General features: G+C 29.0%; 2 protein-coding genes across 7 annotated transcripts; one reads left to right on the forward strand and one right to left on the reverse strand.

The window, feature by feature from the left end:
• The first annotated feature begins 213 nt into the window (after positions 1-213).
• Positions 214-5,292, forward strand: LOC111039235 (deformed epidermal autoregulatory factor 1 homolog). Its single transcript, XM_022322626.1, has 8 exons — positions 214-1,464; positions 2,744-2,857; positions 2,919-3,083; positions 3,155-3,400; positions 3,470-3,739; positions 4,482-4,615; positions 4,675-4,756; positions 4,815-5,292. The coding sequence occupies exons 1-8, from the start codon at positions 898-900 to the stop codon at positions 4,971-4,973; spliced, it is 1,737 nt and encodes a 578-aa protein (XP_022178318.1). The 5' UTR covers positions 214-897; the 3' UTR covers positions 4,974-5,292.
• Positions 5,293-8,141: 2,849 nt separating this feature from the next.
• On the reverse strand, positions 8,142-15,958 carry LOC111039221 (CCR4-NOT transcription complex subunit 4). Of its 6 annotated transcripts, none has more exons than XM_022322602.1 (15): positions 15,833-15,958; positions 15,079-15,458; positions 12,871-12,957; positions 12,595-12,784; positions 12,435-12,531; positions 12,245-12,375; positions 12,018-12,162; positions 11,778-11,941; positions 10,444-10,554; positions 10,198-10,370; positions 9,989-10,110; positions 9,753-9,892; positions 8,934-9,005; positions 8,641-8,853; positions 8,142-8,565 (listed from the first exon to the last, which is right to left on the reverse strand). In XM_022322602.1, the coding sequence occupies exons 1-14, from the start codon at positions 15,852-15,854 to the stop codon at positions 8,711-8,713; spliced, it is 1,977 nt and encodes a 658-aa protein (XP_022178294.1). In that variant the 5' UTR covers positions 15,855-15,958; the 3' UTR covers positions 8,142-8,565; positions 8,641-8,710. The 6 variants fall into 6 exon arrangements, with proteins under 6 accessions (XP_022178294.1, XP_022178295.1, XP_022178293.1 ...); XM_022322603.1 differs by having other exon boundaries at positions 12,245-12,372; positions 15,079-15,461; positions 15,833-15,952; XM_022322601.1 differs by having other exon boundaries at positions 15,079-15,461; positions 15,833-15,952.
• Between the last annotated feature and the right edge of the window lie 5,249 nt (positions 15,959-21,207).

Raw genomic sequence — 21,207 nt, forward strand, 5'->3', positions numbered from 1 at the left:
ATTACCTTTAAGTTTGATAATATAGGTCAACAGACTATATTATTAAAAACTAGACAAAATTGGGACTGCTGAAAACAGATTGGCTATATTGTAAGTTTAGTCCGGCGGAGAAAACATAATATTATGACGGTCGTGGTGTCCCCTTGGACATCATATTAGTTTGTGGTTAACTGGTTAGGAAACATCAAAATATACAAATTTTTATAATATCATCCGACTTTGTATGCGTCACTGCAGTTACGGTATTATCACAATTAACAGAACAGATTAATCTATTCTGCGGTATTACGGCCATAGACGTAAACAGTGTATTATTATGACTCAATTAATAGCCATGGTCCAAACCGTTCGAGAGAGCTGCTGGCCCAGCATTCCCACGTATTCGTATCAACTATCAATACATTGCCCCCGATACCCTTATCAATAAAAAATATGAAACAACAACAAAACGCCATTTTTCAATTATTATTATCCTGCGAGTAAACAATAACTAAAACGGACAAAAAAATGCCGACGCTATCGATTTCGTAATTTGCGGCGCGCTCGCCCTGCCCAAAAAGTCGCGGCCGTATCAAGGACCGTCGCAATCGGTACAATAATATCATTATGTAGATAGTGCGACGGATACGCGGTCACATCGATAACGCGAACACGGGGCGTCGAGCGGAATCGTCGTCGTCGTCGCCGCCGCCGCTGGTGTTTCGCATCGACCTCGGCGTCCGGTTTTGCACGCTCTGCGATCGGACCGGAAGCTTCGTGGTACGTGCTCTACGAACCGGATACGAAAAAAACCAACGACCAAACGGACGTGTACAGGCAGTTTAACGATAAATTGTGCGCGACCGTCGTCTTGCGCTGTCCCAGATCGAGAATATACATATTTACTATAATATTAATATGTCCGTGATCGACGGCGGCGGCGGTTACGCGGACGACCAACAACAACACCAACACCAACTCCAGCAGCAACAGCAGCAGCAGCAGCATCGACAACAACTACAACAACATCAGCATCAACAGCAGCAGCAGCAGCAGCAACAACAACAGCAGCAGCAGCAACAGCACCGCAGGCACCAACACCACCACCACCAACAACAACAACAACAACAACGACTGCAAGCGGCGACGGTGGTTACGACGGTGGACGAACGTGGCGGCGGTGGTGGCCGGCAGCGTCATTCGGAAAATGTCGCCGAACAGACGGACATGGCCGAGACCGGTACGAGGGCCACCGACGTCGTAGTCGTCACCGCCGCCGACGCGGTGAAAGAAAACCGCAACGGACCGCCGCCGTCGTCGTCGTCGTCGCCGTCGGACGTCTCCGTGTCGGCCGCTACGTACGCCACGGCCGCAGCCGAACACGTCGCGTCGTCTCAAGTACAAGTGTCCTCCATACCCGTCGGGCAGCTCATTAACGTGTCCGGCGCCGGCACGTTCAACGTCATCACCGCCGACTCGCTGCAGGTAATTCAACGACAGCGTTGACGGGGGCGGACTCTCTGACGACTTTTTGGATTTCGTATCATTTGTCGTCGTGATTTATTTTTTCCGTTTTTTCCCCGTTGAGTAATGATTTATACGTAAAACTGCTTATTTCAAGGGCGCCCACCGGGGGAGGGGGTGGCTATGGGGTCATTGAATGATGTATAATAATAGGCACGTTAATATTTGACCATTGGATTTTGTCTTGCCGCGAGTGGAATTTTGTCGCTCGGACGCCCTTTGGTTTGGCTACCCATCCCGATTTTGAGTATTATGACATTCAGTGGTGGCGCATACTCGCGAGACAACAAACAATTAAGCCAATGGTCACGTCGTCGGGGCTTTCTTCTCTAATTAAAAAATAATAAAAAACAAACAATTATTTGATCCTCCCACCATTTGTGAATATAAAAGAGACCCCTCTTTCATTTAATGGGCATATTACATTTTTGTTATTAAATACATCAAAGTATATGTACCTGAATCTTTTTGCTAAAACTTTTAAGCCAATAAAATCTACAACCTATATACTCTCTCTCTAACCCACGGTCCACACACACACCTGTTATAAAAAAACTATGAGTCTTAGGAATCACTAGAAATTACCATTGCTCCGTCACCGATGAAAATGTTTCACTTGGACCAAAATCTATCACTAAACAATTTTTTAGGTATTTATCATTGCACTGGTTTTCGATGGCACCAAGAAATTCAACATTCATGATTTTTGAGAATATTTCTAGTATTATGTACTGTTGTGTACTAGTGTTACAAACAATATCATCGAGACGCAGTATAGGTTTTAAATACCGTTCCCATCGACCAATTAATAAAATAAACATATTATCTACTTTTTATAAAAATAATAAATCATCATAAAATTACTTCTTGTATCATCAAAATATTATTATTGATCATCTTATTAGGGGTGTATTAACTTTAAAATTAAGGCAACATCAGTGCTAGATAGGCCAAATATCGGTTTATCGAGTCTTAGAAATTTACTAGCTTAAAACACTCTAAATTGAGTTAGAACAAGTAGATTGAATACAAGATATACCTAAATATAGCCCGCAAGTAAACTTTGTAACTCTGGTTCTAACTGGCCTGAGTACCAGTATCAATTTAGGCAATTTGTCATAATAATATTCATGTACATGTTATAAAAATGTTAAATATTTTTTTATATTCTCACTCTCAGAGTGATAGTTGCAGTAATATTCTATTAACCATGGCTTAATACTTGTATTTTTGATTTCAGCTTTCAGAATCAAACGATTTCAAACCTCTCTTGTGTGTGGATAACAGTTGTTTAAATTGTGATACGCGCACTCAAGTTGATGGTGATACCTGGAGAACTGTAGTTCGAGCCGAAGTAATTAAAAATACTTTGGTATTTGCAACTTAACCTTTATAATACAATGTTATCTATTTAGGATGGCACTTTCAAAACTGCGCATATTGTACTTAGACCAGATAACTCGACCACCAATAATGTTCACGAAGAAGAGACTGATCAAGGTGTATCATCTCCAAATACAGCACCTTGTTATTCATATACCGAGGCTGCCAGGTTGCCAGTATTACCAGTCCGATGCAAAGTAAGGATATCTTTTAATATACCCACATAATACTGGAGTTATTGTCATAATTACAATAATCATGTTCGTAGACCACCAACGCAGAACTGCATAAAAAAAAATTTGGTTCTGGCTGTCGAGGCAAGTGTATTAAATTTGGAAACCAATGGTACACACCTAGTGAGTTTGAAGCCCTCTGTGGGAGGGCTTCTAGCAAGGATTGGAAAAGAAGTATACGATTTGGTGGCCGTAGTTTGCAAACATTAATATACGATGGAGTTTTATTACCACATGCTATGAGTTGTACATGTGCGGCCTGTTGTGATGACGAATCTGCTGTAAGTACAATCTTAAGTCATTGATATTTTTTTGTGAGATGTTTATGGTGCTCTTATTTATGGTTTTAGACTGGCCCTGTACGACTGTTTACACCATACAAACGAATACGTACCAAAAAACATTCGTCTAGTCATTCGAAAAAGAAAAAAATAGAAGATGGTACAGCTATTAGTAACGATGAAGATAGTTGTGATAGCAGTGTAGGTATATCATTGGACAATGGTGATATAGACATAAAAGATGAAGAACCCATTCTTATCCAGACTGGTGATATTTCTCAAGCTGAAATTGTTCAATCAAATGATTCAATAGAAGATATGTTTAAAAAGTTAGAAAATGTAAGTTTTTTTAAAACTATATTTCAACCAACTCATGATCAGAGGAACAGATTACTATTAAAATAAATATTTTTATCGAGTAATATAACATAATACTAATCATAAGTGACAAACAATAGTAGCTCCTGAACCTAATAAGAAATAAAAACTGGCAAGACAGATATTTTCAAATTTCTAGAAGAAAAGTTTTCTCAAAATACGATTATAAACTGGACGATAAATAACATGTAGTTTTTTAAAATTATGAGTACAAAACACATAGGTAAATATATAATCATAATATTGGGAATGCTATATGTATGGGGCTATTAAAATTACGGTTATTATTGTGTTATCGTATTTATAATTTTCCAGATTAATTTATTAGTTAAAAATTAAAAATTACTTAATAGGCACTAAAAAAAAAATACAAATATCATTGTAATGTGAAGAAAAATATGTTCTCTCTTTCCTTCTTATTATAGAAGTCAGACTGTCCCTCAGCATGTTATCTTTCTCTTCTGGTCATTAAATGGCTTAATTAAAACAAAATGTCTGACAAATATCAATTAGTCTTAAAGTTGTTAACTCTATGAAAATTATGGTTTTTTAAATGTATGTATGTATATTTTTTTTAGTTGTTTTATTCAATTAGGAAAATATTTCAACTTTTCTTATAAAAATCTGTTCCTTACTAAATCAATTATGTATTAATGTATAATAATTAGTATCATCAATATTAATATTTCATTCACGAATTAAGATGTCTTCGAGAATGATAAAAATGGTTCACCATTTTCGTAACTCTATGCGTGTTGCCAAGTACAAATGGAGTACGGAAAAACAAGAGTTGTTGGCAGAACTCAAGAGGGCCAAAGAGAATTCTATAGAAAATAGGTAATTTATAATGTTTGTTGCATTGATTTTATAAATAACTGTTAATTTATTTCTCGTAGGAATGATTTTGACGTGGAGACAATTTCAAGTGTGGCAGCAGGATTACAGCCAAGTAATGATGATATGCCAGATGTCAAAAAGGTACAAAACATACTTGATTGTTTAATGTTCTTTGCAATACAATATTTTTTTTCTTTAGTGTGCCAATTGCAATAGAGATGCATTTGCAGAGTGTTCATTGTGTCGACGCACACCATACTGTTCTACGTTTTGTCAAAGTAAAGACTGGAACAATCATCAAGTGGAATGTGACAATTCGCAGGGGAGCATTATGCTCATTGTACAAACTCAAGAATGAACCATATTTTAGATTCTTTGAGTTGTTTTTAATCAGTTTTTAATTCCTAATATATAATTTTTTTTTTTATGAGTAACATAGTTTAGATTAGTAATTTTAACCTTTATCATAGAGTGGAATGTTTGTTAAAGATAAGTGAATGTTATGGTTTTTCAACAAAAATTGTTTTAAGTTAAAATTAAAAATGTATTCATATTTTTTATTTTAAAATTGCTGTAAATACAAAATCAAGTGGAATGACTGTTACATACACCTTATTTTGTAATCAACGACTGATAATATAATTTCAAATATAACATACTTTATTTGAAACTAAAAAGAAATTCCTTTAATAATTGTTATCATAATCTTAAAATTAAAAAAAATAAATTGTTGTTATAAAACAAAAAGAAAAACATCAGTAGTTTATTGACAATAATTTGTTTTAAAAATTGAAGTAAGAAACTTAAGAGGATACCCATCAGTAGCCAAGATTATTTTTGGTCAGTCTTCACAATAATGGAGGTTCTCCTACATTATAGAGTAGTGCATATTTTTCTATACTTCAATAGTATATTTTATTGAAAATTTGATGCAAATTGATCTATATAAATAATTTATATTAAATAAATAAAAAGATGTACTTTAAACAACTTTTCAATTGAGTTTATATAAAAAAATTGGACAGTTGAAGTCATTTTTAAGGAATATTAAATAATTCATTTCTTTAGAAATAATACTAGAGTATAGAACAGGTGAGGTTAGGTAATATGTCTACAACGATCTATGCTTAACTATCTTTATGCTTGAGCAGAATATATATTTTTGTCAAAGGATAAAAATGAATTAATTACATACAATTTATTATATCATAATTAATAGGTAAGGCACTGAAATTTTGGGAATTGCATATTTGATATTTTTCATTATGCTCTTGATTTATCCATTATATACAATGTGATCAAAAAGAAAATTTTAAATGCATGTATTTGCATATCTTGTTAATTTTAGGGAAAACATTAGGGTATATTCCATGATAACATTAAAAAAAAAATATTTTCTTAAAACAATTCTTTTAATATCTTATGTACTTGATACTCAGTGGTTCATATTATGTCGTATTTAATTTTTTGAAGATTTGTACAAAGTAGCAAAATGCAAATATTTTCACCATAAAAGAACTTTTTGCAACGTTTTGGTTATGGCCAGGTAAACACCATGATGGCGTATTATTATTTTTTAGTAGCAAATTGTATTCATTAATATATTTATTTTGAAAATGATCAACAGGATTAATTATTGTTGTTTATTTTGAATCTCTGTATTCTTTGACATTAATAACATCTATGTTATTGAATCATCAGATGAGAATTAAAAAACGTATAGAGTCTTATAAGGATGTCAAGACTAACATAAATGAATAAATGTTTTAAAATACATATATCATAGAAGTTATATTCAACATCTCGTAGACTTGATATAATATAGTAGTATCAACAAATTTAAAAATCTATCTGTCTTTTAATAAATTTTTCAAAGGTTGCTCAACCAGCCATTAGAAATGAAAAAGAAGTGTGGGATTTTCCTTCATTTGCATTTTACAGTGTGTTAGGTTTAGGTTAGTATGAGAATTGATAACTAGAATTAATTAAAAATTATTATAGGGAGATTTGCAAAGCAAGTTATACCAATACTGTTTGTCCATGAGCCGAGGAATTATATTTTATATTTGTTCATTTTTTTCTAGGACGAAGTTGAGTTGTACAGCTAGTGTACTATAATAATGTAATAAACAAGACACTAGTATACAGCATATTATCATATACTTATAAGACACGGCTAAAAATTAGTAAGTTTTTTAATTAATAAAAAAAAATTTCTTTGCTTACTTGATATATTATGTTTATGCATGTTTTATATTTGCAAATCTCATCGATTTTACTACTATAAGTTCCAAGCATTTATAATATTTTAATTTACTGTAAACTCAAAATGAATAACAGTTGACTTGAATTTTTCACCAAATATTTATAATTACGATCATCTTCTAGAAGATATAAATTTTAATTTGGGTCTTTAATACATTTTATTTTAAAAATGTTTGTGCGTAAAAAAGCTTGAAAGTAGATTTTTCATAAATTGTTTTTACAACAATTGCTAAAAAATATAGAAACCATACAGCCAATTTAGGAACATTTTTAGATGTTATAATAAGCATTATTAGATCTTGTTTTTCCATAAATTTTTTTTTGCACGGTTTTCAAAACTTGAGAATATAATATAAAATCCACATGAGTTGTTCTTGAAGCACCTTAAAAGTATCAAAAACACAAAGGCATAATTTTTTTTATATACGTTATAGTTTCAAACGTTCTCATAAAATGACAAAAATTTGCAATTATAATTTAGACAATTTAATTTAAAAAGACCTAGTACAATATTTTTGATAATAATTCAAATAAATAAATATCCATAAGTGACTTACTGAATGAAGAGGTAAACTCAACACTTAATATAAAACAGAGCAACTTCTCTAGTTTTTAAAATTGTTATTTGGTATTGTATCCCCTTATAAAAAAATGTTACTGCTAAGGATATTATATTTCATGTTTCTATTACCACATCATATAATTATAAAAAACGTAATAAATTAGAATTTGAGAAAATATCAAAATTATTTTTAATTGTATAATATTGTAAAAATTACACAAATTATACTAATTAGTAATAATAAAAAAGGTAAATTTTATGAAGTCATTATAATTTTTTTTTTCTTTGACAGCTTCAATAACTTTTTTTATACGTCATATATGCTATTGGGCTTTGGCCAAGAGTTCTTCAGACTTAACATAATCTTATTTTGGTTTGAGAGTTTGAATGAATTTTATTTTTAAATTTATTCTCAGCCTCCCATGTTAACCTTAACATGGATCATCTGTTTTTGTGGTTATATTCACAAAGTAGATTTTTAAAAACTATGTATCACAACTCAAATTTTTATTATGTAAAATAAATATAATTTCCCATATTTTTACCCTCATTAATTCTGAAGACAAATGAGTTACGCGTAGTCGTTATTACTTAAAATGAAATAGAAAATGTATTAATAATAAATATCAAATGAGAATGTTTAAATTTAAAAATAATATTCTAATCAGTTGCCATACTTGTAAAAAAATAACAATACAATTATACTAAAATAATGATGTATTAAAAGTCAAGAGTAGACAATTTCCCATTTCATTTATTTGTCATTTACTCAATTCAATAACATGGTTTTGAGCAAATAAAACAGTAATCAATGTAAGAATTTAATAAATTGTTTTAATATTCCATTTGCACAGTACGTATTTACCTCCAGAAATTTCAACAGAGTTAATAATTGATTAGGCGTTGTTTCAAGAACTATTAACTAAATGAAATAATAATAAAATGATGTTGAAAGCAGCTCTAAATATTTTTATGATAATCAATTTATATAATATATAAGAATAATAATTAAGATAATAAATGTATTAATAATAAATGTTTGGCAATTTTTATTTTCTTGAATTGTAAACAATTCAATAAATTAATATAATATATTGCGCGGATTTTGTTAGGTTTTCATTATCTGTAAAAAAAAAAAAGTTGTTTATAAATGATTATATACATATTTCTTTTGTACAAATAATAATTCAATACACACCAAAATTGAAATAAGTGTTTGCCATACTATTTCATTATTGCGCAAGTATCACATGGAGGTAAAGGCACATTTATATAAGGTTGTTAAACAACCATAGATTTGAGTCAAACGCTTGTCTCATATTAAAACCGGGTGGTGGCGGCGGTGTTGTATATAAATTGCAATGTGGAGTAGCTGTAACTATTGCTGGATCTATTGATGACCAATCCAAATCTGAATAGTATAAATTTACATAAAAATATAAAACATATTTATTGTTCACAACTAGTTTATACTGTGTTGTTGACACTCACTATGAGAAGATGATTGACGTAATTGTTGTTGTAATGCAAATGGATTATTTTGTGGCAATTTATTAGTGTTACCTGTAATACAAAGTTAAATATTAAACTGTGGAAATTTTATTTTTTTAGCAAGTATTTTTTGATTTAAGTATTATTTTTAAATTTCTTACTTTTTATTTACACTAATGGTCTTAATAGATAATACATATCATACATTAACTATTTAATTATACTATTCAGACAACAAATGTATTATATTAAACATGTGTAATTAGAGCTGGGATTTCGATGCACTTAGTATTGCTTTCTAAACCTAGCTACGATTTGCTCACTTTATAACACATACATTTAAAGTTTTTTAATCAGAATAAGAAGTTTTTAACTTGCATTTTTTAACAATTTTCAATTGCAAGGTTATAATTTAAACATTTCGGGCATTTTGCATTAAAATTAGGTTTTTTAAATTTAGAATTTTGCTTATAAAAGTAATTTTTAAACTTGCTAACAAGGATTGCGTGTAATCGAATTATTATTCAAACGGGTTTGCACAATTCAAAACTCAAGTTTACAAAAGGTGACACATTAAGAAATCAATTTTTTTTTTTTTTAAGTCTACGTAAGAGATTTTTGGTGCGAAACTTATTTAAAATTAAAAAATGAAGTGTATTTTACAGCTGCATTATTTAAAATTTTTAGGGCATTACATTCTCAGCCCTAAGTATAGTTAATTGCATGGTACTTTTACTTTGTTGATATAACTTTGCAGTTTGTACTATTATTATTTTAGAATTCATTTTTAATACATGAAATATATAAAATTTAAGTTACCTGTGTTACGAGGAATACTGATACCATAGGAATTGACTTGATTAGGAGCCGATGAAAATCCAGGAGGCGGTAAACAAGTTCTTGTGGGAGCTGTATTATTTATATGAAGATTATCCATTAATTTTGTGCAATAAGGAAACCTAAAAAAATAATAATTAATTTATAAACATTGTTAAACATATACAATTATAAGATCAGTCATTTTTAAGTAAGACATCATTAAATTGTATTTGTACCCGGAATTTTGAAGTCTAGATTGATACATATTAATATGATTTTGTTGTTCCATATATTCTGAAAGTGCACGTTGTGTAACCGAAACTGAATCAAATATATCATCATCTGATGGTAAATTTAACTGCAATACATAATACATGTATGGATATATATATTTTTTAATTACTTATTCATACATATTGCATATATCTATGTATAAGATATTTACCATTGTTCTATTTAAATCCGAAGATGGATAATTATTCTGAGAACTATTACTATTATTTGAGAAACCAAATGCTGCTTGCCAATCTTCAGATGTTTGTACTTGTGGTAGGACATCTGGTATTGGGGGTAAAATTGCACTGACCGGAGGACTCCAATCGGGTTCACTGTTTAATACTGTACATAATGGATACAAAAAATGAATATTATTATTAAAATAAAATAAACAATTATAAAAAATTGATCTTACCAGGACTGGTTTTACCATTTGTTAATTTAGAGAAATTTGAAGAGAAAAATGAATTATTGTTATCTTGTTCGAATATTGAAGCTGGCTTTTGTGGATTTTCAAATAATGATTCTAAACAAAGCATAATTATAAAAAAATGAACATTATTATTAGAAAACAATTTTAAAGAGTTTAAAACAATAAAACGATAACTGACGATGAAGGAAGAAATCTAAAATTAGAATTATAGGGGGTGGGGCACAGTTCTATTATAAGAATTTAGGTTAACATTAAAATTATTGGGTTTAAAAAATAAATCTATACAATTATTAGTTTTAGCTATACCTAGGCTTAAGTCTAAATACTGCTCTGAATTAGTATTTTTTCTAGTTTGGGTTATTAATAATCATAAACACCAAGATTTCAAAAAAGGTGAAAAGCTTCCCCCCTAAAAAAAAAAAAACTGTGGATAAACACTTTAGCCAGGCCCTGATTGAACCGGCAAGCTACTGAGGAAATCTCATTGGGCCACACGAAATTAAGCCAAAAAATAGTCTAGTTTTTCTAGATAGTGGTATAATAATAAAGTACGATATAATATAAATTCAACAAAAAGGCCATTTTATAGCTTTTTGAAGCGCAAATTAGATAAGTAAAAAATAAAAGGCTTATGCTGAAGTATATTAAGTTCTGTATACAATGTATTGGATAATTTGTATACGTGCTGAAGAAATACAATTATGAAATAATGCACACCTGCTTTGCTTAAAGAGTGATTAAAATATCCTTTCCTTCATTGGAGTGTAATTAAAAAAATAAGAAATAAAGTACATTTTTTGACAAATTTGGCAATAGAAATTTAACCTGGCATTAACTATCCATTTTTAATAATAGTGATATTAGCCACTTACATTTGCACTACTATCATAACACTTAGTACGACAATCTGTAATTGGTAGTTTAAATAAAGTCAGAACATCAGTAATCAAGGTAAAAAGTCAGATATTAGTTAGTCCCGAATCAAAAATACCCTAAAAACAGTTCAGATATATCTAAATTACCAATACAAAAAAATTATACTTGCACCACAATGGAAATTGTTTATTTCACTCAAAATATAATACACAGATTCATTAAATTTATTCGTTACCCAAATATTTTGGGAATTAATGGTTTTTTTCTAAGAATTACAAAACTTGATCAAAATATTCAAAACAATTATGATGGGTCTACTGTCTACATGGCAATAGTAATATAAAATTAAAACAATGGTTTTAGAGATAGTATCTATACAAGACCTAAGTTATATCAAGTTAAATATAAATGAAAAGTGTAATAAATTCATAAGTACATACCGCTTTGGGTATCGTTTTCTAATTGGTTATTGCTAAGAGATGGTTCATTATTCCAAATTTCTTTAATCAAATTTCTTTTATTTTCGGTACATTCACCATCTAATGTACTTAATTGTTCTTCTTCAGCTGAAGGTATAGAACTTGGAGTTTTGACCTTACCTTTCCTAAGAATACAATATTATATTTATTAGTAAAGTAAATATTATTTTAAAATTATAAAAAAATAAATAAGTTACAAACCTATTTTCTGGTGAACTAGATTTCTTTTTGTTTTTATGACCATTGATTTTAACATTTTGAGATTCAACTTTTTCTAAAGTTTTATCTGAGTGTGAATTGTGATTTGTTAAATTAAATTCAACTTCATATAATCTATCATCTTCAACTAAATACAAATTTAAATTTGATCAATAAGTATACAAGAATGTAAATATGTAGTTTACTTATAAAGGTTATAGATAATTTACCTGGAGAATCATTGCGTGATGTACCATTATTGAGAGAAGGCCAAGATTCCTTATTATTTTGTGACAAATTTTCAATCACACCATTATTACCTGAAGAAATTTGAATTGGAGGAGAATTTTCTGGTCTCCTACTATATATAAAAAATAAATAAAAAACTAATTTTGAATAATAATAATAATAATAACCCACCTTAACACAACATTGTATTGCTCATATAATTTCTTTTCATATTCTTGATGTTTACCCTGCTGCATTTCATCTTTTGTAAAACTTGCTTCCGGTTCTCCTGTAAACATATATTTTTTCATATTAATAAATGAAATAGTGTATGAAATAATTAACTATTTACCCATTTCGTGTAAATACATGCAATCAGTTTTTGGACAAGGTTGATTTTTCATAAAATTTGAACAATATTTTGTTGTACCCAAAGATGCTTTTAATACTCTATTATCTATAATGACATTGTTGACAGCAAGTATAGCCCTAAGCGCATCTTCGCATCTTGAGTATGTTACATAAGCACTTGCACTTGGACCCTAAAAATTAAAAATACAATTGAGATTATAATTATATTTATGTAATAAACATTATGACAATTTATATAGCTACAATATTATTTTACCTGTGTGCCAATATACGAAGTACTTTGATTTATAACAACTTTTAATATTTTTCCAAATTTTCCAAAATATTCATGTTTCTTGAGCGTCTAAAATTTCACAATATTTCCAAATAGAGTACAATTTAAATATACAAATTACACATTGTTCAAGTTGGACTTATTTTGGTATTTGTAGTTCATACATATTATGTTAAAATAAATCATCATTTTTTACTAAAAATTGTAAATTAAAATTTATCTCATGTTGTAATTAGATTTATATCTATGTTTATCTTTATTAGTATTATACTTTTTCAAATATCTTAAAAGTAAGAATAAAAATTATTATTTTAAACATTTAAACTCTTCTATACATAATTTCAAATAACAACTAAATTTTACAAAATAATAATAAAAAATAAAAATTAATGAATATTTTTAACTAGTCAATTTGCTTATCCTATTGATAAATTATATATAATTTTTATATAATTATTTTGTTCTACTAAAGAATATAATTTTTTTTATGTAGTGTTATATCAATGTAAAAAAAAGATTGATAGAAGATTTTCAATTATTATTATCAAATAATGTACATGTACTTTTGCTTTGAAAGAAATAGTATACGTAATTTTGTACTAGACCAGTTAATAAGAAATAAAAAGACTTAAAAAAATGTAATTTTCAGTCTACTAATTTCAATGGAGAAACCAATATTTGATTAGAAAGTTACAAAAAGTTAAGACAAATGAAAAGTCGATACTAGTTAGACGTATGAAAATTATATAAATTATATATAATTTTAGATTGATGTCTAAGAATTCCCAAAAGGTATATCTGGAAAAAGACATATTGATTATGTTTCAAATTAATTTACTTCGGTTTTTACAATCAACGTTCTCCTAAAAATAAGATTTAGAAATTTGGATTTTTGCACAAAAAGTTAAATAAATTAAAATTATTTTTTATTTTTAGTATTAAAAATAAATATAAATAAATATTATACTGTACTTTATGGGCCATAGAAAATAACCAAACCTAACCCTTTTAATAACATAAGTCTATACATTATATAAATCGTATTTTTTTTTAAATATTGATTAGAACAAGTTATTTCATTTGTCAGGTTAATCCGTTATTATGTTGTACCAATTATAGGAGTTGACTAAAAGAAATTGGGGCTTATTGCATGAATCAACTTGTGGCATAGTCATACTTCTAAAATTTAATGCATCTTACAAAGCACGTACAAATTTTTTTTAATTTAAACTAATAAAGAAAATAATTTTAAAACAAGTCAAAGACGTTTATTATTATATTAATGATATGATACATTGTATAATAAATGGTTTGCACCATTCTATTTATTTAAAAACGTTACATAATGATATTTTTTTTAGAACAGATACAGATTGGATGAACATAAGTGATGAAATTGTTTGCACTTGCGTTGATCTAAGCCTGATCATAATCAAATTATAAAAAAGTTCCAAAAATTCAACAATATTGAAATAGAAGAATATTTATATCATTAAACATACATTTTTTTTTTCTGAGACTGACGTATAAAAATATCCTCAATAACTTTTAAGTTAAAAGCAACTAAAAACGTTAATACATAATTTTTTTAATGTGCAACCTTGAATCCAGAATAAAATATTGAAAATTGTCAGTATATATAATTGAGTAAATTTTATCAATATTAAAAAAATGATAATAACTACAATAGAACTCTACAGCACTATATTTTATTGAATTTTGGTACTTTAACTTATAAGTGTACACAAATATGTTTTTAATTTTTATCATAATTTTTGAGACACTAATATGAGTAATAGGTATAAAAAGTTACTCATCTACGTTAGTAAAATGGCTTTGTTTTTGGGTTTTAACGAATATTATATTACATTTTAAAATGTGTATTTATGTGTTTATTTAAATAGTTCTAGACTTTGATAATAATAATCAACAAAACAATGTTATCATACATGTATATGTTGATTTTAAATACTTAGATATGTATTAATATTTACTTTATGATTCCTCGCGAGATTATTGTTACAAAACGAGGTTATTTTTTTTTGTGTTTTATAGAATAATATTTAAATACATTATTTCTAATAACTTAATTTATGATTTAGGATGAAAGGTATTAATATTTACTAGTAATAGTAATTTTAATTGACTGGAAGGAACATATATAACACAAATAAAGGCTTGAATATTTACTTCAGCTTCTGATATCCGATTAGGCAGACCAACTACAAACACTAAGTTTTTTTGCAGTACTCGCATGTTATTTAACACTTTTCTATCCTCAGTGATCTTGTTCTTTTTTTGTTGATGTTTTTGTCGTTTCTCTGCCTTTAATTTAGCTACTTCTTCTCGACTGAGCGGCTTGAAATCAGCTGGATCCTCAGGGTAAGGTTTGCGGCATGCTGGACACAAGCCATTCTCATCGGTACGAATACGATGCCAGCAAAAACGACATATCTGGTAGCCACATGTACATGGAAAGAAGTTCAAGTCATCCACCTCAAACGCTTCCATGCACAATGGACACTCGGGTTGATCATCACACATATGATTCAGAACAGACATGACAAAACCTGCTGGATGAAAAAAATAATGATAATGCCCAACGTCGACTGAATTTCGCATTAAAGTAGGTTAGTGAAGCTGATCGACGTAAATAGATTATCAAAATGCAAAACGTGATATGTAATATTATGAATTATGGTTTTTTTCGGAAGAATTGAATACCTTAAGAAACGGATTCTGAGCAGGAAGGACTGGCGTTCATGTCCTCCAAATAATAGTATAATATGATAACCTTTTGTTGCGGTACTTACCTCAGAAATTTAATTGTTATATTATATATACGTATATGTTGTATATATTATATTATAATATGCGAGTAATAATAATATGTATTTATTTGTTTCGCTTTCCCAACACACGTATGTCTATCGATAATCCTCACCGTATAGATAAAAAGGTATCATACAATGTAATCCGAAAATATTGACAACCCAAGTAGAGTAGAACTATTGAAACTTTCGACAATCGACACAGGTTTTCAAGCTATTACGCACACAAATCAACATTCGACAATCACTCGGAAAATTTTTTGTGTATTGTTGCGCAGGCAGCTGTTTATTGGACGGTGGGCGGGGGGCGGAGCAGTGTAAACGTTATTGATAATTTAAACATGAATGTCTTTGGATGCGTCCGGCGTCGAAGCCCGCGAAATTTGAACTATCGGCGATTGGACACTATTTTAAGATACATATTCATATTATTCATATTATATAATATTATTATTTTTACCTTTGAGTACTGTATGAGGCTGAGTAGAATGGTAGGGAGGGAGAAATATTATAGACACAATAACTATAAGGAGAGAAAAAGTACCAAGGCTCAACTCACCAAACTACACCACATCGTCCGTCGTCACACAAACCCTCGGTTCAGTACATATATAGGCTTAAGGCTGATCACAGATCTGGCCAAAAGTATTTTGTGAGGAAGTCCTTAATGAAATCAGGTACCAACCCATTTGGAAAGATTTTTTAAACCTTAGTTTCGAGTTACTCTAAATGTCTAAATACTAAAGTAGTAATGTCGCATGCCTGGACGTCATTGGCCATTGCCATAGTGGTCATACATGTAAACACTATAATGACTCAATCTCTGCAAACGCATCGCTCACCATAAAATGATACTTTTATTCTTTAGGTTCCTTCGTGCTATGGTATTTTCGGTATTAAAAACATAGGTGCGGTATGGTACAGACATCCGATATTATTTGAAATTAGAACTGAAAACTGAATACTATATATTTATAATTTTATTCATAATAATTAATAACTGTTATCGTTGCTGTTAATGCATTAGTAATAAATTTGAAATCATAATCGATATTTGATAAAACAGTCCTGAGCAAAAGTTGCTGGTTGGGATATATTTTTGTTTTCGAACCCCTGACAAAAACAAAATAATTATTCCTATGGCAATTTGTAATATTTTAAAATTTATTTCAGAGAAATGTTAGTACTGAACTACAGAAGAGTGTTGCTTAGGTTCAATATTGAGCATTTAAATTTTGATGAAACAGCATAGCTAATTGTCAGTGTCAAGCATTAATGATTCATTTTGGGGTGGGGGGACTAAAAGTATAGGTGCACTGGTTCATGGAAAACCTGTGGGTGCTACTCGCCATAGGCAATGCAGTTTAAGTGATGATGTTGGTATATTACGTAATCAACCTTAAACCTATTGAATTATAATTAGTCTTAACAATCATAAGAATATACTTAGGTCACGTTTGAGAAAATGTTTTTGTTTTTATTTAAATATGGCATTTCATTTTAGTTTCCAAATTCCAATCTTTGGAAATTTAATACAATATTCATTTTTAATTTTAAATACCATGTAGTTGTATAAAGCTTCTAGTATAAAATAATATCGAATCGAATCGAATCTCCGTCCAGAGTTGTTTTCAAACGACAAATTAAATATCATCATTAATAATACGGAGGCGTAGGTACTGCGGATGTCAACATTCAGCAGTTAAATCATTCTTAGCAGCATCGCTGTTCACCTAATGCCCCGTTGTCCGGTTCATGTCAAAGCTGGCGCATCTCAACAAGTGGTCTCAAGTTAAAACTTAATAACTTAAAATGTATAATGTATCAGCCTTAAATTATATGTTTATCGTTTTAACTGGTTTTAACTTGGTCGTTAACAATAATAGTTTTCAATATGATAGATGCATCTCAAATTCTCAAGTAGTAATATTGTCTTCGACTTTCGAGGTGGTGGTGTCCAGTATCCTCATTGGCGTTCGTAAATATATCCATGTTATCTATATGCCCTATTTCAGTAACTTAATTACCTACGTGTTGCGCATATTTATTTTTGTTTCTCTATTGGTTTTTCAGCTTTGCTTATGATACGTATCTAAAACGGGTGATGTCCAAAGCTAATAATAATAATAATAACACGTGGATCCTACTTTTAAATTGTAAATGTATTTTAATTAATTTAGGTTAACTTAATAATATGTATTATGTACCTAATATTTATATTGTAAACTTTAATAATCGTTCATCGTACTCGTGTATTAAGCGGGTTTAGCACGTATACAAATAAAATATTAAACTGGTTGGCCGTGGTGAAAACTGTAGATTAAACTGCAAAAGTGCAGTGTGAGGCGAGGGAGCAGTGACTATAATGACTATCATCCGACCTGTAATACATCATCAATGTTTCGATTTTTGATGTCTGTATTAATGTATATCTATGTCTTTTCGTGGTTTATTATTTTATTTGGTTCCTCACTCGATGCCATTGGCCAACGGTCTATTTTTATGAAAAATATTATCACACCCAATACCATATTGAAGTCAATATTTGATAGGTAGTAGTGTAGTACGTCTGCAAATACTTGTAATGTACTAAACTATCAAATTAATAAATTATAAAAGCTGATATTTCGACTATTATATCGGTTAGTATTTACACAGAATATTATTCTGTGGTAGTTAGGTATATATATATGTAAATATGTAATCACTAATCAATCACATAATAAGCGAAAATGCCGTAAGATTTTATATTAATGTTATTTGAGTCCAACCTAGCTATAACAAATGGTAACAAGTCTAAAAAAAAATATATTAAATAATAATAATGTTATACATATTTCACGTATAAGTATAGGTACACAGTGTACAATTATTAAAATAAAAATTATTCAAGCATCTATCTAGTAGGTATCCACTGAACAATATACACGAACGGAATATGTTTGTTGATACTATCAACCTTACAAAATAATATATTATATAGGTAGGTAGGTCGTATAGTTTAATCTACGTCACTTCATTCACTACACATATTATTTGTGTAATTACACTGCTGCGTGTGTCTGATTTGTCTGAGTGTAAGTAAATAGAAACAGAAAATAACAGTCTAGGTACTCGTTGGCATGCTAATTTATAGTACCTTTCCTAATTTATGAACCTACAATTAAATTAAATCTGTAAGTGCCAACCTAATAATATTTTATTTCCTAATACAATTAGTGGGTATAAATATAATAATGGTAAGTATAAGTGTCTTAACTTCTAACCTATATGGCCATATGGCTACATTTACAAATTAAAATTATAATGTAGCTACAATCATTAGGTAGGTAGGTAATAAGCAGTTTATCCACTAGGACAAAAATTCCGTTTTATTTATACCGTCAATAAGTTTTATTAATATTATTTAGCAAAGCTAATTATAGTAATATGGAATTAGTAACTATGGCAACTAAAGTCATGATGAATAGACCCAACAAGTATAAATGCATAATATGATGTACCTAGCTACCTATTCATAAGACACATCAATATGTCCATATATAGTGTGGAAATATAAGAAATTGACAACTGTTCAATTTGCATGTTTACCAATTTTTTTTTACTATAGAACTATTCAAAGGTTTGACCTTAACCTAAATATATATTTGCCAATGTTATGCCTGTTCCTCAGCCAAAAAATATTCAATGTTTTCATTTTATTTACCAAAGTTCTGTAGTTACAATACTAAAATGTTATAATCTATGTGTTTGATAAACGTATACTGAGAATGCCTTTCTAATAAGACAATACAATAATATACATTATATTATATATTTTCACTATAAATTGTTTTATAGTGCTCATCTCACATGTCACATAATAAACGTTATAGGTATATTGTGTAAAATATATCAAACAACGTCAATCATAGCTGGCGCTTCATTTTATTATTGAATTAAATTTACTTTTGGGGACATTTAAATAGAAATACGATTTTCATTGGAACATAGGTTATAGGTATTTAATATTACCAATAATTACTATAATATAATAGACAATATTATTAATACTATACGTATAGTTAATATTTGTACAATTGCATGTTCAATGTACATTAATATTAACATTAACCAATATTATAGGTTTTAAAAAATTTTCTTTAATGATAGGGAAGTTATTATCAATGAAACATTAATATGTGACTTCTGAATAATACCTACCTCAGTACCTGTCCCCAGAGGCGTATAACTATAATAGGATCTTTTTGAGGAGGGAGGGGGGTTATGAATTTATCAATATGTATGGGGACACGGCTAAGTAATAAATACAGACTGTACTTTGTTATTTGTTCAATACAATTTGCAAATTTTTAGTGTAACCTGGCATAATGTTGGCATCTAATTAGTTAATTTGATATTTTGTATTCGAATTAGGTTTATAAAAATCGATAAAAAGACCTCAAAAAGATTTAACAGATTCAATAAAATTTATCTTGAAATGACATATGTTTCATATGGTTGGTAATTGTATATATATATATATATCGATATTGATATGAAAAATAGAATGTAACATTTATTTTTTTAAATACTTATCTACTTGTAATACTAAATATCCAGTAAGTATCACTTATTTCCTTATGGGATCCCTATGGATATGGGTAGCTGGGTAGGTCACACATTGTTAGAATACCAATCACCTAGAATTTTATATACATCTAGTATCTACTATACGTCTATATCTAACCGTACTAGTCTTATACATAAATAATATAATATTATATATGTATGAGGTATTCACTGATAGAATATCAATTTATGTTATGTTAACTTATTTTATTTCCCATTTCGTAAAATGAGTATAAATTATGCACTTAGCTAAAAGACTTGTGCAATTTATTCTCATGAATTGTGTAATTTAGTACAGACTACATTTGTCCCCCAAGTTCATGAAATATTGACAAAATATATTCTTGTTCTTCTAATGTAGTGTTTTTTAATAAAAGTTATTTATAAATAATTAAATACTAATACTTAAATTAAAACTTAAAATAAAATTGGTATTATATAACATATTTTATGCCAGTAGCAAAATTATATAAGTTAGTGATTTAAAATATATTAAAATTTAAAGCTAAAAAAGTTAAATTTTGAACATTTAATAACATCTTTTCATCAATGTGCATCTACGTATTTTGGTAACGAATTTCGTTACTAGATAGCGTTAGCAAATATGTAGCGTAAATAAAATATGTAATATATTTTTATTAATATTGACTAGGTCATATTTATACGTCATATTATTATTGTTTACTATATGTCTATACTTATAAAGTTATTTATACATCATTATAAACGAAAGAAAAGTATTCTTGTTTTATTTTTTGGCAATAGGTTAGTATGAAGATAATAATAAACAATTTCAAACATAGGTAGGTACTGCCGGTACTGGGGTTATTAAAATTATATCTTTTGAGTGCTATTATAATAATAACTATTTATGTAG

Source organism: Myzus persicae, unplaced genomic scaffold (assembly GCF_001856785.1).
Source record: "Myzus persicae strain clone G006 unplaced genomic scaffold, MPER_G0061.0, whole genome shotgun sequence".
Lineage (NCBI taxonomy): Eukaryota > Metazoa > Arthropoda > Insecta > Hemiptera > Aphididae > Myzus > Myzus persicae.